This window comes from Solea solea, chromosome 7 (assembly GCF_958295425.1).
Source record: "Solea solea chromosome 7, fSolSol10.1, whole genome shotgun sequence".
Taxonomy (NCBI): Eukaryota; Metazoa; Chordata; class Actinopteri; order Pleuronectiformes; family Soleidae; genus Solea; species Solea solea.
Window position 1 is genome coordinate 1,752,546 of NC_081140.1, and position 21,363 is coordinate 1,773,908.

Genomic DNA, 21,363 nt, shown 5'->3' on the forward strand with positions numbered 1-21,363 from the left:
AAACCCACATGTTGTGGGGTGTGTATCGGGTGCCTTTAAGGTGTGTTTTGGCGCGCACAAGCCTCCTGAAGCAAGTCTCGTGTCAACGACTCATCTTGCGATATGAAGCTATTGTGTGACCGTTATGTATGAAGCAGTCACTGCTTCATACATAACTTGCTCTGTTGCAAAGCAAGCTTTGAAGCAGTGGTTCAAAGAGAATGTAACTTCGAGTTTGAAGCAAAGATTGGAGCTTCAGTGTCAGACTGACATCACTACTGAATATACCAGGGACCAATTTATTACTAGATACAAAATTAAAAAAATGACCAACTACCTCTTGAGTGTAGGTCATGACACCAAGAAGGATTTTTTCATTGATTTTAATATGATATCACTTGTTATATGTAGGAAATACGAATTTTGCATTTCATAGTGATCATGCAAATTCACTGTGCTGCCGCAGCCACACCTTGTAAGGTAGCTTGGAACTTTTAGTAACTTTTCATGTTTAATGTTTAAAGATCACACAGATGATCTGTACAAGTCTTCAGAAGGAGTTACACTCAATAGGTCACTTGATCTTTGTCAGTTCTTGGTCTGATCACCCTGCCAAGTTTCATGCATGTACTGTAAATGAAACCTTGTACCATTTGCCATTATAGTGACACTTCAGTTTGTGCAGAGCACCATGGAATCATATTAGCACAAAATTACAAATATGAAGTAATTCAATTTCAGAAAAGTACAGTACTTGAGTCTTTACTTTCATCTTTTTGACAGTGATCAAACAGAAATCATGAGAGACACAACTGTCTGTTGCCTCTTTACATCAAAAAATAAATAATAACTGGTACATAATCATATGAGACTGTATTTGTCTGTGTATTTCTCTTTGTTTTTTCTTTGGTTAGGGCCTCAGCTTTTTCCCCATAGTTTGCATTAACCCACTTTAGTTCCTGATTGTGGATCACTGTCCAATCCAAAGCCACTCTGTCATTAATAAGATGCCAGACTGAGAAGGTGTAATACTACATTATAAAGTGCCTTATCTTTTGCTCTGTCCCTCTCATTCTCCTCTCAGCACAGAGAAACATTATGACTTCACTTGCTTTATTTTCTTTGCTTTACTTTGCTGTCAGTGTCCTCACTTTAACTGATAGCTCACTTTCCAGCATCACCACTGCAGCTCCACCAGCAGCCTCAAAGTGCACTCTTCTAAACCGCTTCCAGCCAGACTTTGTGGTCCAGGGTAACTATGTCATCGGTGGGATTTTCCCCATTCATTTTAGTCTGAAATTGCCAGACCTCAAAGGCACCTACAGACCACCACCGATAAATTGCAATGCGTGAGTTTCATAGACAATAGTGGGAGGATTTTACTTACTTTTTCCTGTGAATTATCTAATTTTGCATTCTTATAAATATAAAATGGACTGAATGTGTTTATAATCATTAGATTAACATTAAATTAACACACTACATTCATCTGTATCAGCCACAAATTTAATCCCAGAGTTTTCCGGTGGGCTCAGACTATGAGACTGGCAGTGGAGGAGATAAACCAGAATCCAGTGCTGTTGCCGAATCACACACTGGGCTACAGAATCTTTGATTCATGTGCACATCCACTGACAGGAAAGAGAGCTGTTTTATCGATGCTGAATGGAGTGAGTGAGGAAAACTCTTCTATGTGCACAAATGCCTCATCAATCCTTGCTGTGATTGGGGCTTCTGGATCCGCTCAGTCTATTGTTGTGTCAAGAATCCTGCAAACATTCAGGATCCCCATGGTAACATGGTGACTGTTATTTATGTCAATCAACACAAAAATGTTCTTCTTTTCTTTTCTCAGTAACACTGCACTCTGTTTTTACACAGATCAGCTACGCTTCTTCATGTGCATGTTTGTCAGACAGACAAAAATATCCAACCTTCTTCAGAGTAATTCCTAGTGATGACTACCAGGTAAAATGTAAAACATGTGGTCAGTTATTGTTTTCAGTCAAAGCTCTACTACTCCGTCATCAGAAATACTTATTACAACTACCTTTAAAGCTTTAAACTGTCAAATTTAAACTATGAATAAAAAAGAGGCAAATCTTCAAACACTAAGAAATGGATTTAAATATAAGTATATATAGCATATATATGTATATACATAAAGCATATAAGTTTTCCTCTTTCTTATATTATGTTTGTGTTCTTTTCAGGTTTGGTCATTATAATAATCGCGGTTGATAATCCTTTCTTGTTATAATCCTTATTTTTATTTTTTTTTATTTTTGTTGTTCTGTATAATCCTATGTTTGTTGATGTCTGAAGTCGTTCTGCTTGTTTGAGAGTCTTACATATACAGCACTGCTTACATTTTATTAAGATGGAACAATGCTTAGATGTTGTGTCCCTATTCAATAACACATCAACATTTCTTTGTTCTGCCAAACTTCCATGCTTTATCATTTACAGAATACAGACATGTTATAACAGGGCACAACACCAAATCATTTATGAAGATATTGCTTTTCATTTATGAACGATTTTTAATGTCTGTGATATGAAACTGAGTGAGTTGATTGTCTTTTTCTGTTGAGCCCAGGTGAAAGCCATTGCACAGCTGCTGGTTCACTTTAACTGGACTTGGGTGGGGCTGCTGCGAGGAGACCATGATTATGGCCGCTTTGCTGCAAAAGGTTTATTGAGAGAATTACAGGACACCAAAGTATGTGTAGCTTACCAAGAAATTATTCCTCTGCTCTACACTCGCCAGATGGGACTAAGGATCATGAAGGTATGAAAACACTGTGGGCACTGTTGACTTCTACCTTTAAATGTTAAGTGGTCTGTACACTAGCTGCTTTACACTACAGTCATTCACCCATTCACATAAAATCAAACATCTATATATTGCATGTATGTGGAGCACATTTTTTATCACACTTCTTTCAAACCCATTCACACACTGCTGGCACAGTAATGTGAGGTTAAGTGTCTTGCCCAAAGAAACATCAGCATGTAGACTCATGGAGCCAGTAATCAACCCCTCAACCTTTCAGTTGAAAGACAATTCACTCTACCACTGACCCACCATTGTCCTTTTAATGTGTTCTTATCTAAAGATAAAATAATAACAGCCTCTGGAACTCTAGGGGCTGGGTAGAGTGGTGATTTGATGCTATAAAAAAAGAACTAACGTTTGTATAGTGCTAATGAGTTTCTGACAAGCACAAAGCACATTTGTGCTGCTAACACATATTAACAGATAGACCCATTAAAGCTCCTATTCGTGGACCTACATTGGTCATTATATTTAGACACTCGAGAAGAAAACTGTATCTTTTTCTCACTTTCATCCATTTATCTCATCAGGCCCATATTAGATCCAGAAAGGAGAAGAGAGTCATGACATGAATTGTAACTCTGTAACCATGTATCAATAAACCTTTCCTTAGAACATCACTTAACTAAGTCCACATCGGTCAGTAAATGCGCTTTCAATCAAAAAATCGACAAAGGGATCAGAATTGTAAAACATGAGACAATGTCCAGAAAATGAAGAGCTCATGTCAAGAGGCAATGTTAGTACTAAAGTACACCAGGAAATGATGAATCATGTAAACAAAAACATGACCTGACTTTGGCAAAGAAGTATTTTCTTCAAAATGAGTACAACAGAATAGAATAGAATAGAATAGAATAGAATAGAATAGAATAGAATAGAATAGAAACTTTATTTGTCCAACACCAAGTGGTGACAGAATTTTTTCTTTGACAGGGCTCAACATCGCCCTTTACACACACACACACAAGACATTAAAAAGAGACCTAATCAAAAATACACAAGGAAAAAAGTACACCAAATAAAAACTGACTAAACAACACACATTGATATTCAAAAGAAATAAAAGTACCAGCGGCAGATGGAGTTACTGAAATTCCTCTGCTGTTGAGGTTTGAAATATAAAATATACTAAGATCTATAGACATACTAGTTGTTTTTCATTGTGTACATCTGGGTTTTTCTTAATGTCACTGAGTTTTGTGTTTGTCTCCTTGTAAAACCCTGTCATCTATATTATCTGACCCTCTGTAAAGGTGATGCGTAGCTCTACTGCAAAAGTGGTGGTGGTATTTTTAGGCGATTTGTTGATGACACCTTTCATGAGAGACTACATGACTCAGAACATCACTGGAATCCAGTGGGTGGCGAGTGAAGCCTTGGTCATGTCCTCAGTCCTTTCAGGGAAAGAGTATTACCCTTACATGGGAGGAACCATTGGGTTTGGCATCAGAAAAGGTCATATCTCCAGACTGGGTGACTTCCTGCAGACAGTAAACCCTAAGAGATATCCTGACAATGTGCTGGTGCGTGAGCTGTGGGAGTCTCTGTATGGTTGCAGTCCTCTTCCATCCTCGGTCACCCAGACGCCGCCTTGCTCAGGGCAGGAGTCTCTGCTGGAACAGCACTCAGCCTACATGAATACATCGAGCCCTAGTATCACCTATAATGTCTATAAGGCTGTATATGCCATTGCTCATTCCCTGCACAAGCTCCTTCTCTGTCAGCCAGGGAGGGGGCCTTTCCAGAACAACTCATGTGCTCAGAGCAACAACATACACCCTTGGCAGGTACTGTATAATCCATTATTTCTTTACCATTACACACAGTGGGTCAAAGCCCAATGGTGGGCCTTGCAAGTATTGTAGGTGGGATTCAGATCATGATAACTATCTCCTATTTGTGCCCAGCCATGGAAAAAACAGGAACAAGTAGGCTAAGGGGCATTTTGATTTATTTACAGATTTCCATCAATGTCTAACACAAGGGTGGGCAATTATTTTCCCCAAGGGGCCATATGAGAAACAAAAAATATTGTTGAGGGCCGGGCCAAATTTGAATTAATTTGAATTTAATTTGATCTCTTTTATCTAAAAAAGCAGTAAATTGTATTGTTTTGGTGTAAATTTAGTAGCAACAATAAACACAATTACTAACCTACTAACTCTACTAAAAATATCAAATTATTACACTATATAATGAATGCTATTATACTATACTACTGTGGTGTAGTGCGGACACCACCAACAAAGAGTCCAGTTGGACCCCCAGGACGGAGCCAGCCTTCCTGATGATCTTTTTGGCATCTGCTGCCCTCAGCCTGCTGCCTCAGACACACCATCCTGCAGTCTGACATACTGTGGTCGACCCGTCAAATAGTCTTATACTACATAGTATATAGTATAGTATAATATTAATCCATGAAACCAGGGGAGGGTCCACCTGCATGGCCATCAGCTTATTGAACGCACTGGAGAAGTCAAAGATCATGATTCTCACAGTGCTTCCCGGTGTGTCCAGGTGGGCGCAAGTACAGTGGAGCAGGAAGATGATGGCGCCCTCCACTCTTAGTTTCGGCTGGTAGGCAAACTGAAGAGGGTACAGCGATGAGCTGACCAGGGGCTGAAAATGTGACAGGACCAGCCACTCCAGGGACTTCATCAGGTGGGATGTCAGTGCCAGCAGTCTGTAGTCATTGGAGGTGCTGTGACACACCTTCTTCATGGAGTTTGTGCTCCAGCTTCCTCCTGTAGCTGTCTTTACCCTGTTGGATCCTCTCCTTAAGCTCCCTCTGAACATGCCTCATCTGCTCCCTGTCCCCATTTCTGAAGGCCCTCTTCTTCTCATTCAGCAGACCTTGATGCCTCTGGTGACCCACCGCTCGTTGTTGGGCAAACAGCGTACAGTCACTGTAGGAACAACACTGTCCACACAAAAGTTGGTGTACCCGGTTATGCAGTCCATGAGATCATCAAGGTCCTCTCCATGCGAATCACAGAGCAACTCCCAGTCTGTTAGTTTGAAGCAGCCCTGCAAAGCTTCATCGGTGACCGCGAGATCTCCTCACAGTCCTAGTGGTCACAGAAAGTACAGATGCTGCTGGGCTTTCTTAGTGATGTGTGTGGTTTTCAGAGTCCATGTGAGATTGTCAGTGATGTGTATGATCAGAAACTTTGTACTCTGGACAGTCTCTATGGGAAGGTTGTTGATGCACAGTGGAGTGTTTGTGCATGGAGACCATCTGAAGTCAATGACCAGATCTTTTGCTTTGTCCATGTTCAGGGACAGGTTGTTGTTGCTGCACCAGTCGCAGAGCTGTGACACATCCTGTACAGGGCCTTGTTGTCGCGGCTGATCAAACCCACCATAGTCGTATCGTCCGCAAACTAGATGACTTGGTTTGAGCTGTGCGTTGCCTCACAGTCGTGGATAAGAAGTGTGAACAGCAGGGGGTTGAGCATGCAGCCTTGACAGGCTCCAGTGTTCAGCACAGTTGTGCTGGAGTTTCCTGTCCCCTATCCTGACTGCCTGGGGTCGTCCTGCCAGGAAGTCTAGGATCCAGTTGCAGAGGGTGGTGTTTAAGCTGAGCTCAGTCAGTTTCCTTAACAGCTGCTAGGGGATTATGGTGTTAAATGCTGAACTAAAGTCGACAAACCTCTGATGTAGGTGTCCTTTCTGTCCCAATGTGGGAGAGCCAGGTGGATGGCGGTGGTGATGGCATCGGTCTGGTCCAGCAGCTTTCTGTGGGTTGACTCTGAGCAGAGCCTTCCTCACTTCATGGTTAGACAGGCAGGGTACCAGGTCATTAGGAGGAGGACTGTGTCATTCTTCTCCTCAAACCTGGCATAGAACTGGTTCAGTGCCTCAGGAAGGGAGCCTTCATCATCACAGGAGGGTGGAGCAGGCCTGCAGTATGTGCGCCACATGTAGTTGGTGTCGGTGTAGTGGTTGCGGACTTTCTGAGCGTGAGTGCGTTTGGGGTTGTTATGGCGCAGAACAACTCAGCTCTTTCTTTTCTCATAGATGCTTCGTTCCCCGACCTATAAGCATGGCTTTCAGCAGCATCCTTCCCAAATCATGGTTTCTGATTGGGGCATATGGTGATGGTCTCAGGAGTGGTGACATCCTCTATGCACTTGCTGATGTAGCTAGTCACAGTTGATGTGTACTCATCTAGGTAAGTTGAACCGTTGTAGGTGGCTGATTCCTTGAATATGTCCCAAACTGTGCATTTAAAGCAGTCCTGGAGAGCTGACATGGCTCCAGGTCCTTGTCTCTAACTGGCCTGGTTTAGTGCGTATCAGAAGAAAGGTAATATACTTAAGAGTTAGAAAGATCAAAGATAGATACATTTTTCTAATATCAAATGAAATAAAATACGTTTAAGTGGCTCTATGTTGTGGATGGATCAGTCGGTTGCTGAATGAGGTGAATGATGATGATGTGCTAACTCTCAGCTAGTCCCTAAATAATTAGCATCACAGCCAATACTTCATACACAAAGCTGTGTCATTCACACACTATTCAATAACATCAGGTTGGTTTGTTATTCATATTAATAGCAGATACACACATTTCGATGTGCGTAACATTTGCATTTTTAAACCATAATACTGAGCTAGCTAATAACAATCTAGCTACATAACATTCTGAACAGATGTGCTGTCAAGTGGCATCCAACAGGTCCCAGTCAGGGCCTTTATGGACGACTTGACAATCACAGCAAGGTCGGTCCCGGAGGGCTGATGGATATTGGAAGATTTGGTAGAGCTCACCACAGCAGCTAGGATGGTGTTCAAACCCTCGAAATCGAGAAGCTTGGTCCTGAAGCGAGGCCGTGTCCAGGACCACTTCTGGTTTAAGATCGGTGAAGACACCATCCCAACAGTCACGGAAAAGCCGGTAAAAAGCTTAGGAAGGTGGTACAAAGCCGACCTGACTGATAGCGCAAGCGTGAAGGAGATGCTCAACCAAGCAGAAGAATGGCTGAAAGCCCTGAAGAGGAGTGGCCTGCCCGGCAAGTTCAAGGTATGGGGCTACCAACATGGCATCCTTCCAAGGCTCCTGTGGCCACTGCTTGTGTACGAGGCCACCTTGACAACAGTGGAGGCTTTGGAAAGGAAAATCAATAACTTCCTCAGGAGGTGGCTGTTTTTCCCCAGAGCTTTTGCTCTATAGGGCTATACAGCTCCGGGAGCAAACTGCAATTGCCAATTACATCAGTCGTGGAGGAATTAAAGACAGTCAAAGTCTGGTTGGCAATGATGTTGTGCAACAGTGATGATCAGGCTGTGCGAAGGCAAACATTGTGGTGAAGACGGGGTGGAAGTGAAAGGCCAGTGGAGCTCTGAGGGAAGTGGAGGAGCGCTTACAACATGGAGACATCATGGGCACAGTGACCCAGGGGAGGCTGGGCCTGGGAGTCATCACCCAAGCACACTGGAAGGAGGCAAGGGCAAAGGACCGGAAAGGGATGGTGCAGAAGGAGATTTGGGCTGCGACCAGATATTGTGCTCTGGTCCAAAGTCATGAGGCAGGTGGCCCTAATAGAGCTGACGGTTCCCTGGGAGGAAAGGATTGAGGAGGCACATGAATGCAAGCTGGGGAAGTATCATCTCTGAGAGCCAGCAGAGGGGTTGGAGAGTCTGGAATCTACTGGTGGAGGTGGGTTGCAGGGGGTTCCCGGGTCAGTCACTTTGGAGAGCATTGGGGATGCTTGGGGTTAAAGGGGCAACCCGCAAGAACCTGGTGATCAAAATATCAAAGCAGAGACAGCATCCAGATGACTATGGTTAAAGAGGAGCGAGCAGTGGCTAAACCAGGCTGGCAGAGGGGGCGGGGGTCAGAGCTGAGTGGTAAAGTCCTGAATGGCTGAGGGAACAGTTCCAGGATGCTGGTTCTGCTGTCAAGCCCCATTGAGGTGTAGTGGGCTAGTTGACGAAACACTGGTCAAGTGGGGTGCCCACTTGAAAACCCAATGAAGTCGATAAGTCTGAATCATTCAGCTCTGCACTCAGTTGAAGGCGTCTGAGGGGAGCGACTTCTATGCTAGCCACCACACATAGGGAGCAGGAAGTAACTCCTGCCAAGTGCGGTGGCTGTGATATACCCTATCGTTTGAAGACATGGTTTGAAGACCACCAATACTGTGATTAGAAACATTGTGTGGCTTCTTTGAAATTTCAACTTGCATATTCTGTACAAAATGAAAAAAAACAAACACGTTTTTCTTTGTTTACTCGATTTGCGCTGGGCTTACTTGTTGCTGGTTAACTCGTGGTGGGTCGCATTTACCAAAGTTATGTAACATACTGTACATATGACAGACATATTTTCTGTGTTCTAAAAAATCAAAATATATTTGAATCTTAATGGTATGTTTATGAATATTTTTAAATTGTTCATTGTTCGATTATAAACACAGCACTGGACTTCTCACTTATGAAGAAAAAGATAATTACAATTATTTCTGATCAATATTGACATTGATATACGTAGCAATGTGGGTCAACATGTTTTCATTTCCATGTGATGTGTTCACTTTAACATTATGTTACATTTCTACTGCTATACAAATTTAGGCCGTGGATTTTTAGGGGCCTTAATCCTGAAAACTCTGAAGACTGAAAACCTTGTTTAGGGCAATTCAGTGTTTCATTTTGTGCATTTCCTAATTTTAAAGCTGCAACACTACCTCCAGGAAGTGAACTTTCAGATTGGTGATGAGGAGGTGGACTTTGATGCCAAGGGCAACTCTGTACCCTATTATGATATCATCAACTGGCAGAGAGGCACAGAAGGAAACATTGAATTTGTCAATGTAGGTTTGTTTAATGGAACCAAGGCTGTTGGAGAGGAGCTGTTGATCCAGGAGGACAGGATAATGTGGGCAGGACATCAGAGTGAGGCAAGCTGCTCACACTGTGTTTTTACCTTCATCAGATGCCAACTGTTGAAGTTCTGTAGGTTGAGATGGAGGTAAGTCAGGTGGACAGAACAGACTGGATCTGATACAGGGTCATTTGTTTTCATACACAACGGAGATTCAAAGCCCACCTGTGATGTGTTTGGTGACCTACCACCGTTGTTTCCACTGTTGTTTTCCTCATGGATCGGGATTGGCTCTGGCTCCCTGTGACCCTCTTGTGCAAGATATAGTGGTAGACAATGAATGAATCATTTTTCATGACATTAAATGCTTCTGAAAGAGCTCTCATAGATCTACAGCTAAATATATTTAACAGAACCACAGGTTATGGAACAGCTTATGGGCAGGAACCCAGTCCTCAGTGTACAGCTTGTAACCATGTGACCATCAAAAGGTTGTTTGCTGACTACTGGCATACCTGTAAACTAGATTGACATCTGCAGACCAAATATATATAACCAACATACAACTCAAAACACTGTGTTAAACACACTTGAGAAACTAGAAGTACAAATACTTTATTTCCGAGTGGTTTTGAGGTATTTTCCACCTGTCAATAGATTAACCAATAAAGTTGACCAATATCACCACATGGTCTTTCCACTCTAGGTGCCAGTGTCTGTATGCAGTGCCAGTTGTCTTCCAGGCTCCCGGAAGGCTGTCCGTCGTGGGGAGCCTATCTACTGCTTTGACTGTCTACCATGTGACAGTGGTAAAATTAGCAATCAGACAAGTGAGTTTGAGCTGAACAATAAAAAGTCAAAGCAAATACATTCTTACAATTACAGTACAGAAGTAATGCAATACTGACATTTTCTGCCCTTTAGACTCAGTAGATTGTGCAACTTGTCCTGAGGACTTCTGGTCAAACAACGACAGAACAGCCTGCATCTCCAAGAAAGTGGAGTACTTGACCTTCGATTCATTGGGAATAGCCCTGACAGTGATGTCTGTGGTGGGTGCCTGCTTCACTCTGGCTGTCTGTGGAGTCTTCTTCTGTTACAGACACACAGCCATCGTCCGTGTGAATAACTCTGAGCTCAGTTTCTTCATACTGTTTGCGCTGACTCTATGTTTCCTGTGTTCTCTGCTTTTCATTGGAAAGCCAACATATTGGTCCTGCATGCTGCGCCACACTGCCTTTAGCATCACATTTTCACTGTGTATTTCCTGCATCCTGGGGAAGACCCTGGTGGTACTGGCTGCATTCACTGCCACCAGGCCAGGGCACAACATTATGAAGTGGCTGGGGCCAAAGCAGCAGAGGACCATTATCTCCAGCTGTACTCTGGTTCAGGTGGTTATCTGTGCTGCCTGGCTCATTGATTCTCCCCCATTTCCATCCAGAAATACACAATATGAACATTCAAAGATCATACTGGAGTGTAGTGTGGGCTCTAGCCTGGCTTTCTGGTGTGTTCTTGGATATATTGGTCTACAGGCCTGTCTGTGCTTTGTATTGGCTTTTCTGGCTCGAAAGTTGCCAGGAAACTTCAATGAGGCCAAGTTCATCACATTCAGCATGCTGATTTTCTGTGCTGTGTGGCTAGCATTCATCCCTGCTTATATCAGCTCCCCTGGAAATTATGCAGATGCAGTTGAGTCATTTGCCATCTTGGGCTCCAGCTTTGGCTTATTGTTCTGCCTGTTTGCTCCAAAGAGTTACATTATTTTACTGAAGCCTGAAAAGAATACAAAACAGCACCTGATGGGGAAAGAAAAGAAATGAAATGACACAAATTAACCCAAAGTTATTGAATCAGTAGCAAATTGACTTGTAGATTTCTTCCAGTTGCTTATGGGTAACTAACCATTAAAAAAAACATGTTTATTAGTCAATGTTGTTTTGATATTGACATTTATTTACAGACATGTAATTGGTGTGTCGGAGCATGGAAAAGACGAAACATAGGGCAGTAAATTTGAAGGATGTCAAGATGGTTTACATAACATGGAACCTTCACAGGATGCTTACAAAAAAACAGTGATTACAATATGTGTGACCAAATAACATTGAAATACTAATTCTTGGTCATTTCCATGGTAGATCATATACTTGGGTAGACTACAACAAAATAAACAATGCAGTGATATTTCCACCTTTGGCAAAGTCTTCATCATAGCTGCTGAATATTTGTATCAGCTCTCACCAGTGACAGGAAAACCTCTTACACAGAATAAACAAAGACCAACTTATGGGGAAATACTTTGTATCACATAGAGTTGACAGAAATACTGCAACAAGAAGATCAATTCTCCAACTAACTCACATGTATTAGAGACAACAAGGCATTCAGAGATGGCAGACTTCACCTGATTCACACAGCAAGCCTCTGTTGGTCATATTGGCAAGTGCGGAAAGACAGATAGACAGACAAACTGACAGACAGACAGAGCCACTCAAAACAATACTTCACTCCAACTCCGTGGGGGGAAGTAATGAAACCTATTTGAATTGCCTGTTAAACAACAGCGATAAATGGTCTGTATTTATATAGAGCTTTTCTCGTCTTGATGAATTCTGGCTACTTTATGCTACAGTTTTGCTTTTCACCCATTCACTCACTCTTTCATACCCATTCACACGCTGCCGGCACAGTGGGGTTAAGTTCCTTGCCCATGTAGACGAGCAGAGCCGGGAATTGAACCCACAACTTTCCAGTTCAAAGATGACTCAATCTACCACTACACATCTTGAAAAGTGTCAGATGGTCTTGTCAGTGGAGTGCATATATATATATATATATATATGCACTCCACTGACAAAATTATTAATTCCGCTACAAATTAGGCTTATTGGCAAATGTACAAACTAACAGCTGTTTGCAATAAACATATCAAACAAAAACAATTTAAATAGCTTATCACAACTAATATTACAAATGGTTTCTTCAAGTTCAACACAAAATGCCACTTTCAATTCCCTTTGCTGTTATGACCTGCTGCAAACATAATACATAGTGTAAGACACCAGCTTCTAGCAGCGTTCCTGAGGAATCGTAACCTATTCCTCATGAGCAATGGCCTCCAGTTCACTAATAGTCTTGGGTTTGCGTGCTGCAACCGCCTTTTTCAAATCCTACCAGAGACTTTCAATGGAGTTCAAGTCAGACGACAGTGATGGCCACTTTAGTATCTTCCAGGACTTCTTCTGAAATCAAGCCTTGGTGGACTATGTTTGGGATTATTGTCTGGTTGGAAGATCCAATGACGCCCAAGCTTCAGCTTCCTCACAGACAGCATGACATTTTCTCCCGGGATTTCCTGATACTTGATTGAATCCATCTGTCCCCTAACCCTAATCCAAGTGAAGAAGCCCCAGAGCATCACTGTGCCACTGCCAAGCTTCATTATTCTCCTCCAGACCATACTGCTGACCCATTGGCCCTGAACAGATCCAGTTTTGTTTCATCACTCCACAGAACTTAATCACAAAACCTCTTTGGCTTATTTATATAGTTTTAAGCAAAGTGGAGGCGTCTTTTCTTGTGTTTTGGGGTCAATAGTGGTGTCTTGTAATTTGGGCATGGAGCCCTTCAGTGTTTAGTATGTGCCTTACTGTGGGAAAAGCCACCAAGTCTTGCTGCAGGTCTTTTACAGTCACTTGAGAGTTTTTGACCACAATTTTGCACAATGCATTACTGCAAGGTTTAACAATAGAAAAAGCTCTAATTTTGTCAGCTGGCTAATAATATTTAGCTTGAGTCCAGTGACATATTTAGAAAGTCTTGTTCAAGATTATAAAACAACTGCAGTTTGTGGTGGCAGAAATTCACGACAGTGAATTCTGTCCCACGGTTCTTTCTAGAAAGACTGGAGAGTCAAATAGGCAGTCGAGATTATTGAAGTTTTAACACGTGAGTTTTTAATGCTGTTGCAAGAGCAGAGTGCAGAGTATACATATCAAGCAGATACAATACCATGCACTGACTTGTGTCAGTCAGAGCATGCCTAAATAAAGGTGTTAGTTCATGTGTGTGTATGTGTCTGTTGAAACAGGAACACAGAAACAGGAAGTTCTGTGTTGAAACAGGAAGTTCTGTGTTGAGTCAGTTTGAACCTGTGCTGTGATGCACAGAAAAAAACAGTTTGAGCTGGTCTAACTTTCAGTGTACAAAGGTTATTGTGGCAGTGGGGCTTGGTTAGAGCGACGGCTGCTGGAGGAAAGGAAGGAGTGGCTCAGCCGGTGATCAGACAGCTGGACAGAATCAGGTAATTAGTCAGCTATATAAGCATGTTTGTAACCTGGTTCTGATCTCTTGCAGTAGGCTGGGTCCTCACGCGGACACACAGAGAGAGAGAGAGAGAGAGAGAGAGAGAGAGAGAGAGAGAGAGAGAGAGACGGAGAGACACAGAGAGTGAGGGCAGCGCAGCGCAGCAGAGCGCTGACATCGCGGCCACAGCCGACTGCTTGTGTTTTATTTGGTTAAGTGTTTTCAGTTGAAAATAAACTGGTATATTTGCTCCCTCAACGCCGCCTCCTCGTCCTTCCCGAACCCCAGTGAGTGGGAAAAGCTCACAGTGGCGCCTGAACAGGGACACATGGAAGGACAATCTCCGCTGTCGCTGGCCCTTCAGCACCTCGCTGCGATGCAGGAGAGCACCACCTCGCTGCAGCAGCAGCAGTCCCAGCTCCTCGCGGACATTGCGGCGTCACAGCGGGACGATCGTGCTCTCCTGCGGGAGCTGCTGCAACGCCCGGCTGCCCACGGCGCCGACCCGGAGCCCGGTCGAGGACGGTCTCCGGCCGTCGCCCTGCAGCGGATGACCGCGGAAGATGACCCGGAGGCATACCTGGACATCTTCGAGGGCACGGCGGAGGCGTGTGGGTGGCCGGAGGAGGAGAGAGCGCTTCGGCTTCTTCCCCTGCTCACCGGCGTGGCGCAGCTGGCCGCGCACAGCCTGCCGGCGGCCGCGCGCCACGACTACACACAGCTGAGGAGAGTCATCCTGGACCGGCTGGGCAGTACGTCGGAGGGACACCGGCGGCGGTTCAGGGGGCTTTTCTTTGAAGAAGCCGGGCGCCCCTTTGCATACGCGCAGCAGCTCCTGGACGCAGCGAGGCGCTGGCTCCAGCCGGGGACCCACTCCGCTGAGGACGTCGTTGGACAGGTGGCGCTGGAGCAGTTCATCGCTGGGTTACCATCGTCCACAGCCAATTGGGTCCAGTGCCACCGCCCGGCCAACATCGAGGCAGCGATCGTCCTCGCGGAGGACCATCTCTCTCTTCCCCGGCGGAGCATGAGGGAGGAGACCAGGCCAGCGACGATCCCTGCCAGCCGTCCCACTCCAGCCCCGAGGAGGAGGTTCCCAGCAGCATCGGCTCCTGCACCACACCCACACACACACACACACACACACACACAGCCGGAGCATACATTGCTCCGGTCGTCTAATTACCCTCTGCCGTCTTTCCCTCAGGGCCCAGCCTACGCGTCTGATCACCTGGCACCCCGGGGGGCTCCTCAGACGCCAGGGCAGGTGTGCTGGCGGTGTGGGCAGCCCGGCCACATCAGAGCGGAGTGCCCGCTCATGGAAGTGGGGCAAGTGGTTCGGGTTGCCGGGCCGCCGGCCCCCTCCCCCGGTTCGGAAGGGACGTACCGTATACCGGTATGTATACAAGGGGGTACACATCAAGCTCTGCTGGATTCTGGTTGTGAACAGACCATGATCCATCAGCGCTTGGTTCGACCGGGGGCATTGTTAGAGGCATCGTGGGTGAGGGTGAGGTGTGTGCATGGGAATATTCACGATTATCCGGTGGTGGCTCTGGAAATTTATTTTAAAGGGAAAAAACATAGAGTAAAGGCTGGAGTTAGTACTCGCCTCACGCACCCTCTAATTTTGGGAACAAATTGGCCGGGGTTTACGAGCTTAGCAGGGGAAACCATGAGGGTGCGGTCACGTAAGTCAGGGAAATGTGAGTTATGTGCTGTCCTTAGTGGTGAGGCGGAGGTGCCGCATCCCGACGCTGCTGGGGGGGGGGCACAGATGGCGCCCATGGAAGATTTTCCCTTAGCACAGTCTCGGGATGAGACCCTCCGCCACGCCTTTGACCAAGTGATGGAAATTGATGGTTGTCCGGTTCACCCTAACGCAGCACTCTCTCACCCCTACTTTGTTGTCGTTAAAGACCGTTTATACAGAGTGAGTCGTGACGCTCGAACAGGGGAAGAGCTCTCCCAGTTGTTAGTCCCAAAAAGCCGCCGAGAAACGATTTTCCAGGCGGCTCACCACAACCCCATGGCGGGTCACCTCGGATATGATAAGACACTGAACCGGATCATGGCCCGATTTTACTGGCCGGGCATTCGAGCGGATGTAAGTCGGTGGTGTGCATCCTGCCGCGAATGTCAATTAGTCAACCCTCCGGCCACCCCAAAAGCGCCCTTGCGCCCATTACCATTGATGGAGGTCCCTTTTGATAGACTTGCCATGGACCTCATCGGGCCATTAGACCGGAGCGCACGGGGATATCGCTTTGTATTAGTTCTAGTGGACTATGCAACGCGATATCCCGAGGCAGTACCCTTGCGCAACATCTCGGCGAAGAGTGTTGCACAGGCACTGTTTCAGGTCATCTCCCGAGTTGGGATCCCGAAAGAGATCCTGACTGACCAGGGCACATCGTTTATGTCACGTACACTACGCGAGCTATACGAATTACTGGGCGTCCGCTCAATCCGGACTAGTGTGTACCATCCCCAGACTGATGGCCTGGTGGAGCGGTTTAACAAAACGCTAAAGAACATGATTCGTAAGTTCGTACACGAGGATAGTCGTAATTGGGATAAATGGTTGGACCCTCTGTTGTTTGCAGTGCGGGAGGTGCCCCAGGCCTCCACGGGTTTTTCGCCCTTTGAACTCCTGTTCGGCAGAAAACCTCGGGGTGTCTTGGACCTGGTTAAGGAAAACTGGGAGGCGGGTCCAAGCACCAGTAAAAATGAGGTACAGCACGTACTGGACCTGCGAGCAAAACTCCATTCACTGGGTCAGTTATCACGGCAGAATTTGCTCCAGGCCCAGGAACGTCAACAGCGGCTGTACAACAGAGGGGCTAAACTTAGACAGTTTTCACCGGGAGATAAAGTGCTTCTATTGCTACCATCGTCTAGCTCCAAATTACTCGCCAAGTGGCAAGGGCCCTTTGTGGTCACACGGCGGGTGGGGGAGGTTGACTATGAGGTTGTGCGTTCTGACAGGGGTGGAGCAACACAGATTTACCACCTTAACCTCCTCAAAGCCTGGAGGGAGGTGGCGTCTGTTTCTCTGGCCACCACGGTGATTGAGAGAGATGAGCTGGGACCGGAGGTGACTAAATCAAACAGGTCGGCGCCGGTCCCCGTTGACGTTCATCTCTCGCCGGGCCAGAGAGCAGACGTGGCCTCGTTGCAGCGGCAGTTTGCCGACGTGTTCTCTCCCCTGCCAGGACGCACAAACCTCATACACCACCACATAGAGACTTCCCCGGGTGTGACAGTGCGTTCACGACCCTATCGCCTGCCGGAGCATAAGAGGAAAACGGTTCAGGCAGAACTTCAGGCTATGTTAGAGATGGGAGTAATAGAAGAGTCCAACAGTGACTGGTGTTGCCCCATTGTTCTTGTTCGCAAGTCTGATGGGTCAATACGGTTCTGTGTGGACTACCGTAGAGTCAACGAGGTGTCCAAGTTCAATGCCTATCCAATGCCCCGGGTCGACGAACTCCTGGATCGGCTGGGCACGGCTCGCTTTTTTACGACACTGGATTTGACCAAGGGCTACTGGCAGATTCCCTTGTCGCTAGAGTCCAGGGGAAAAACGGCCTTCTCCACTCCGTATGGTTTGTACCAATTTGTCACGCTTCCATTTGGGTTGTTCGGGGCCCCAGCCACGTTCCAGCGCCTCATGGACCGGGTGCTGCGGCCTCACTCTGCATATGCTGCGGCCTACTTGGATGATGTCATCATTCATAGTGAGACCTGGGAGCAGCATATGCAGCAGGTGGGAGCAGTGCTGGAGTCCCTGAGGAGGGCGGGGCTCACGGCCAATCCAGGGAAGTGTGCAGTTGGACGGAGGGAGGTACGGTATTTGGGGTACCACTTGGGGGGAGGGCAGGTGCGGCCACAGATACAAAAGACCGCAGCGGTTGCAGCCTGCCCAAGACCCAAGACCAAAAAAGAGGTTAGGAGGTTTCTGGGGCTGGCCGGTTACTATAGGAGGTTCATTCCGGCCTTCTCGGAGCTGACCAGCCCCCTAACCGACCTGACCCGAAAAGGTGCCTCAGATCCGGTCCAGTGGACGGAGCCGTGTCAGCTGGCGTTTGAGAGGGTTAAGCAAGCCCTCTGTGGGGAGCCACTTTTGTACACACCTAACTTTTCTCTCCCTTTCATCCTGCAGACCGACGCCTCGAACAGCGGGCTGGGGGCCGTTTTGTCCCAGGAGGTGGAGGGGGTCGACCGCCCCGTACTGTACATTAGCCGGAAGCTAGCTCAGCGGGAGGTGAGCTACAGTACGGTGGAGAAAGAGTGTCTCGCCATACGGTGGGCGGTCGGTGCCCTCCGCTACTATCTCCTGGGGCGCCCATTCACCCTCTGGTCGGACCATGCCCCGCTCCAATGGCTCCACCGCATGAAAGATGCCAACGCGCGGATCACTCGCTGGTATCTGGCTTTACAGCCTTTCCGGTTCAAGGTGATCCATAGGCCGGGGAACCGCATGGCCGTGGCCGACTTTCTCTCCCGCTCTGCGGAGGGGGGGGGGAGTGGGCTTGCGGCCGGCGAGGTCCCGGCCTAAGTCGGGCGGTGGGGGTATGTGGCAGTGGGGCTTGGTTAGAGCGACGGCTGCTGGAGGAAAGGAAGGAGTGGCTCAGCCGGTGATCAGACAGCTGGACAGAATCAGGTAATTAGTCAGCTATATAAGCATGTTTGTAACCTGGTTCTGATCTCTTGCAGTAGGCTGGGTCCTCACGCGGACACACAGAGAGAGAGAGAGAGAGAGACGGAGAGACACAGAGAGTGAGGGCAGCGCAGCGCAGCAGAGCGCTGACATCGCGGCCACAGCCAACTGCTTGTGTTTTATTTGGTTAAGTGTTTTCAGTTGAAAATAAACTGGTATATTTGCTCCCTCAACGCCGCCTCCTCGTCCTTCCCGAACCCCAGTGAGTGGGAAAAGCTCACAGTTATCATCTTTCAGGTGCACAGGGTCATACTGTTGTCAGACAGATGAAGCTTAAAATAGACTCGTTGTCAGGCAGAAATACGTCTTATGGCATATGGCATAGTAATTTTCCATTACACTTTTATTTCAAAAATTACTGTTACAACCCTAGTGCTTGCTTGGTGTATCTGTGTGGGTCTGTCTGTTTTCACTCTCCACCTCCTGTGCACAGGAGTCGTGACTTGGTCATCAGTGGAGGCAATAAAAGGAGGGTGAAAAACCTCACTGAGCCTTTAGATAGATAGATAGATAGATAGATAGATACTTTATTTATCTCACAGAGAAATTCACAGCTCAGCAGCTCCAAGAATATGTTACAAAATAGAAACATAAGAGGCATGCAATGTACAGTCTTAATATAATATGAAATATAAAAAAAAAAAAAATCAGCTCAGGTGGTGCAGCTTTGTGGGACCTTGATGGTGTTTGTACTCCTTTCTGTGGAAATAAGGGTGTTTTGGGGGTATTTGGTTTGCTGTGGTGTTTTCCCTCCTTGGTTGTGTGTATGGAGTTTTCTTGTGCAATGACGTGATTCTTTTTTCTGTTTAGAGACCAGCACTTTAGGTTGGAACTTTTTTGAACTTCAATAGTAACAATCTTTAATTTTAAATAAAGAAGCTCTTATGTTTTGACGCCCCTATTGCCCCTGTTGCCTTTCTTTTCTCATTCCGGTGTATTATTGTTGTTTTGATTGTCCCTTCATCTCCAAAACCAAAGTTGAAACTTGACCAACAGTTCAGCTCTGTTAAAAAACAGTTTTTTCATTTAAGGCCAATGTGCCCAACCTTGGCAAAACCAGCAACAAGTGGGCCAAGGGACATCTTGAGTTATTTACAGATTCTGAAAGTGTGATTTCTAAGCTTTCGATCAATGTCTTAACACATAATAACCTCTTAACATTTTAAATGAAATAACTTGAAAATATATAGGAAGGGGGGTGGCTTATTCTGTTATAATTTCTTGTCCTTACACTAGTGTAGTCATATTTCCTGTTTTAGTTGTTGTTGTTTCTTTTCTTTTTGAAATAACAGTTTGCAGTGCAGTTGCAGTAAATACAACCCTAACCCATTGTTGCATAGTCCATTTTGGTCAGGAGGCTACTTTTAGTTGTAATATTTAATTTTTTTGATCTGAATGATGATGATGTGCTCAGAGAGTTGCTAAATCATTAGCATCAATACTTCATACACTTCAATGCTTGGCCCAAGGGTTCCGGTGATATATCGTTTGTGAAAAACGGATGAACGTCAAAAGTTAATGTACATACATGCATGTCCAACTTTGTCCTGTTGGTGGCGCTAGAGCTCTCGAGCTTGTGTTGCTTACACAGTATCACCACTTGAACCCAAGTCACGGGTGGTCTGCAAAATTCCCCAAATTATTACAATATTGGGGAATTATTACTTATCAGGACCTGCAAAATGAAGGCTAACCTGATAATGTAATAACCTCCCGTTAATGTAATACTTTATTACATTATTGGTAAAAATTGTATTACATTATTGGGAAATGCACTTTATTACATTATCGGGAAGTTATTACATTATCAGGTTTTATTACATTTTCAATGGACTCAAGTGCAAATTTTTATTACATTATCAGGGATTTATTACATTATCAGGTTCTACAGTCCCTCTCACTGCTCCAACACCCTGAGATGTTCCTAGATTGAGGGAGCGAAACATCTATGAAGGATGGCTCTTGGCTGACAACCCTGCAGCCAGCTAAACAGCACCGTCGGAGGTGCTTCAGGCAGAAATGCTGAACAGGTAGCTCTACCTCTGCTTACATGAATTACTTAATTACTATTGTACAGCACTATGGTCAACTGCTGTTTTTTGTTAATGTGCTTCATACATAAATTGGATTATATGTCACCAAGAGATGTTTGATACAATATCACTTATGATATGTAGGAAGTCTAAGTTGTGCGTTTCATAGTGATCATGCAAATTCACTGCTGTGCCACAGACACACCCTGTAAGGTAGCTTGGAACTTTTAGAAACGTTTCATGTTTAATGTTTAAAGATCACACAGATGATCTGTACAAGTCTTCAGAAGGAGTTACACTCAATAGGTCACTTGATCTTTGTCTAGTTCTTGGTCTGATCACCCTGCCAAATTTCATATATATACTTTCAAATTTGAAGTACTTGAAAATATGTCAGAAATACTAAACAGAGAACCAAACACTTTAAAAAAGGAAAAGTACATTAGTTGAGTCTTTAGTTTCATCTTTTTGACAGTGACCAAACAGAAATCATGAGAGACACAACTGTCTGTACCTCTTTTAATCAAAAAACTAATAATATCAGGTACATAATCATATGAGACTGTACTTTGTGTATTTCTCTTTGTTTTTGCTTTCTTTGTTTAGGGCCTTAGCTTTTTCCCCACAGTTTGCATTAACCCACTTTA

At 45.4% G+C, this 21,363-nt stretch overlaps 1 protein-coding gene across 1 annotated transcript; it reads left to right on the top strand.

Annotated features, from left to right (window-relative positions):
- The first annotated feature begins 1,477 nt into the window (after positions 1-1,477).
- Positions 1,478-18,521, top strand: LOC131462820 (vomeronasal type-2 receptor 1-like). The gene is made up of 8 exons (XM_058634354.1): positions 1,478-1,772; positions 1,861-1,947; positions 2,579-2,770; positions 4,075-4,608; positions 9,501-9,725; positions 10,356-10,479; positions 10,574-11,461; positions 16,999-18,521. Exons 1-8 carry the CDS (start codon positions 1,518-1,520, stop codon positions 18,519-18,521), a joined length of 3,828 nt encoding a protein of 1,275 aa, XP_058490337.1. The 5' UTR covers positions 1,478-1,517.
- Positions 18,522-21,363: the final 2,842 nt, after the last annotated feature.

Excerpts from the sequence above, each read along its gene's own strand:
- LOC131462820 (XM_058634354.1), top strand. The coding sequence starts at position 1,518 with ATGAGACTGGCAGTGGAGGAGATAAACCAGAATCCAGTGCTGTTGCCG. Across the intron at positions 2,771-4,074 it reads TGGGACTAAGGATCATGAAG|GTGATGCGTAGCTCTACTGC; the intron begins GTATGAAAACAC and ends CCCTCTGTAAAG. Across the intron at positions 4,609-9,500 it reads ACAACATACACCCTTGGCAG|CTGCAACACTACCTCCAGGA; the intron begins GTACTGTATAAT and ends CTAATTTTAAAG.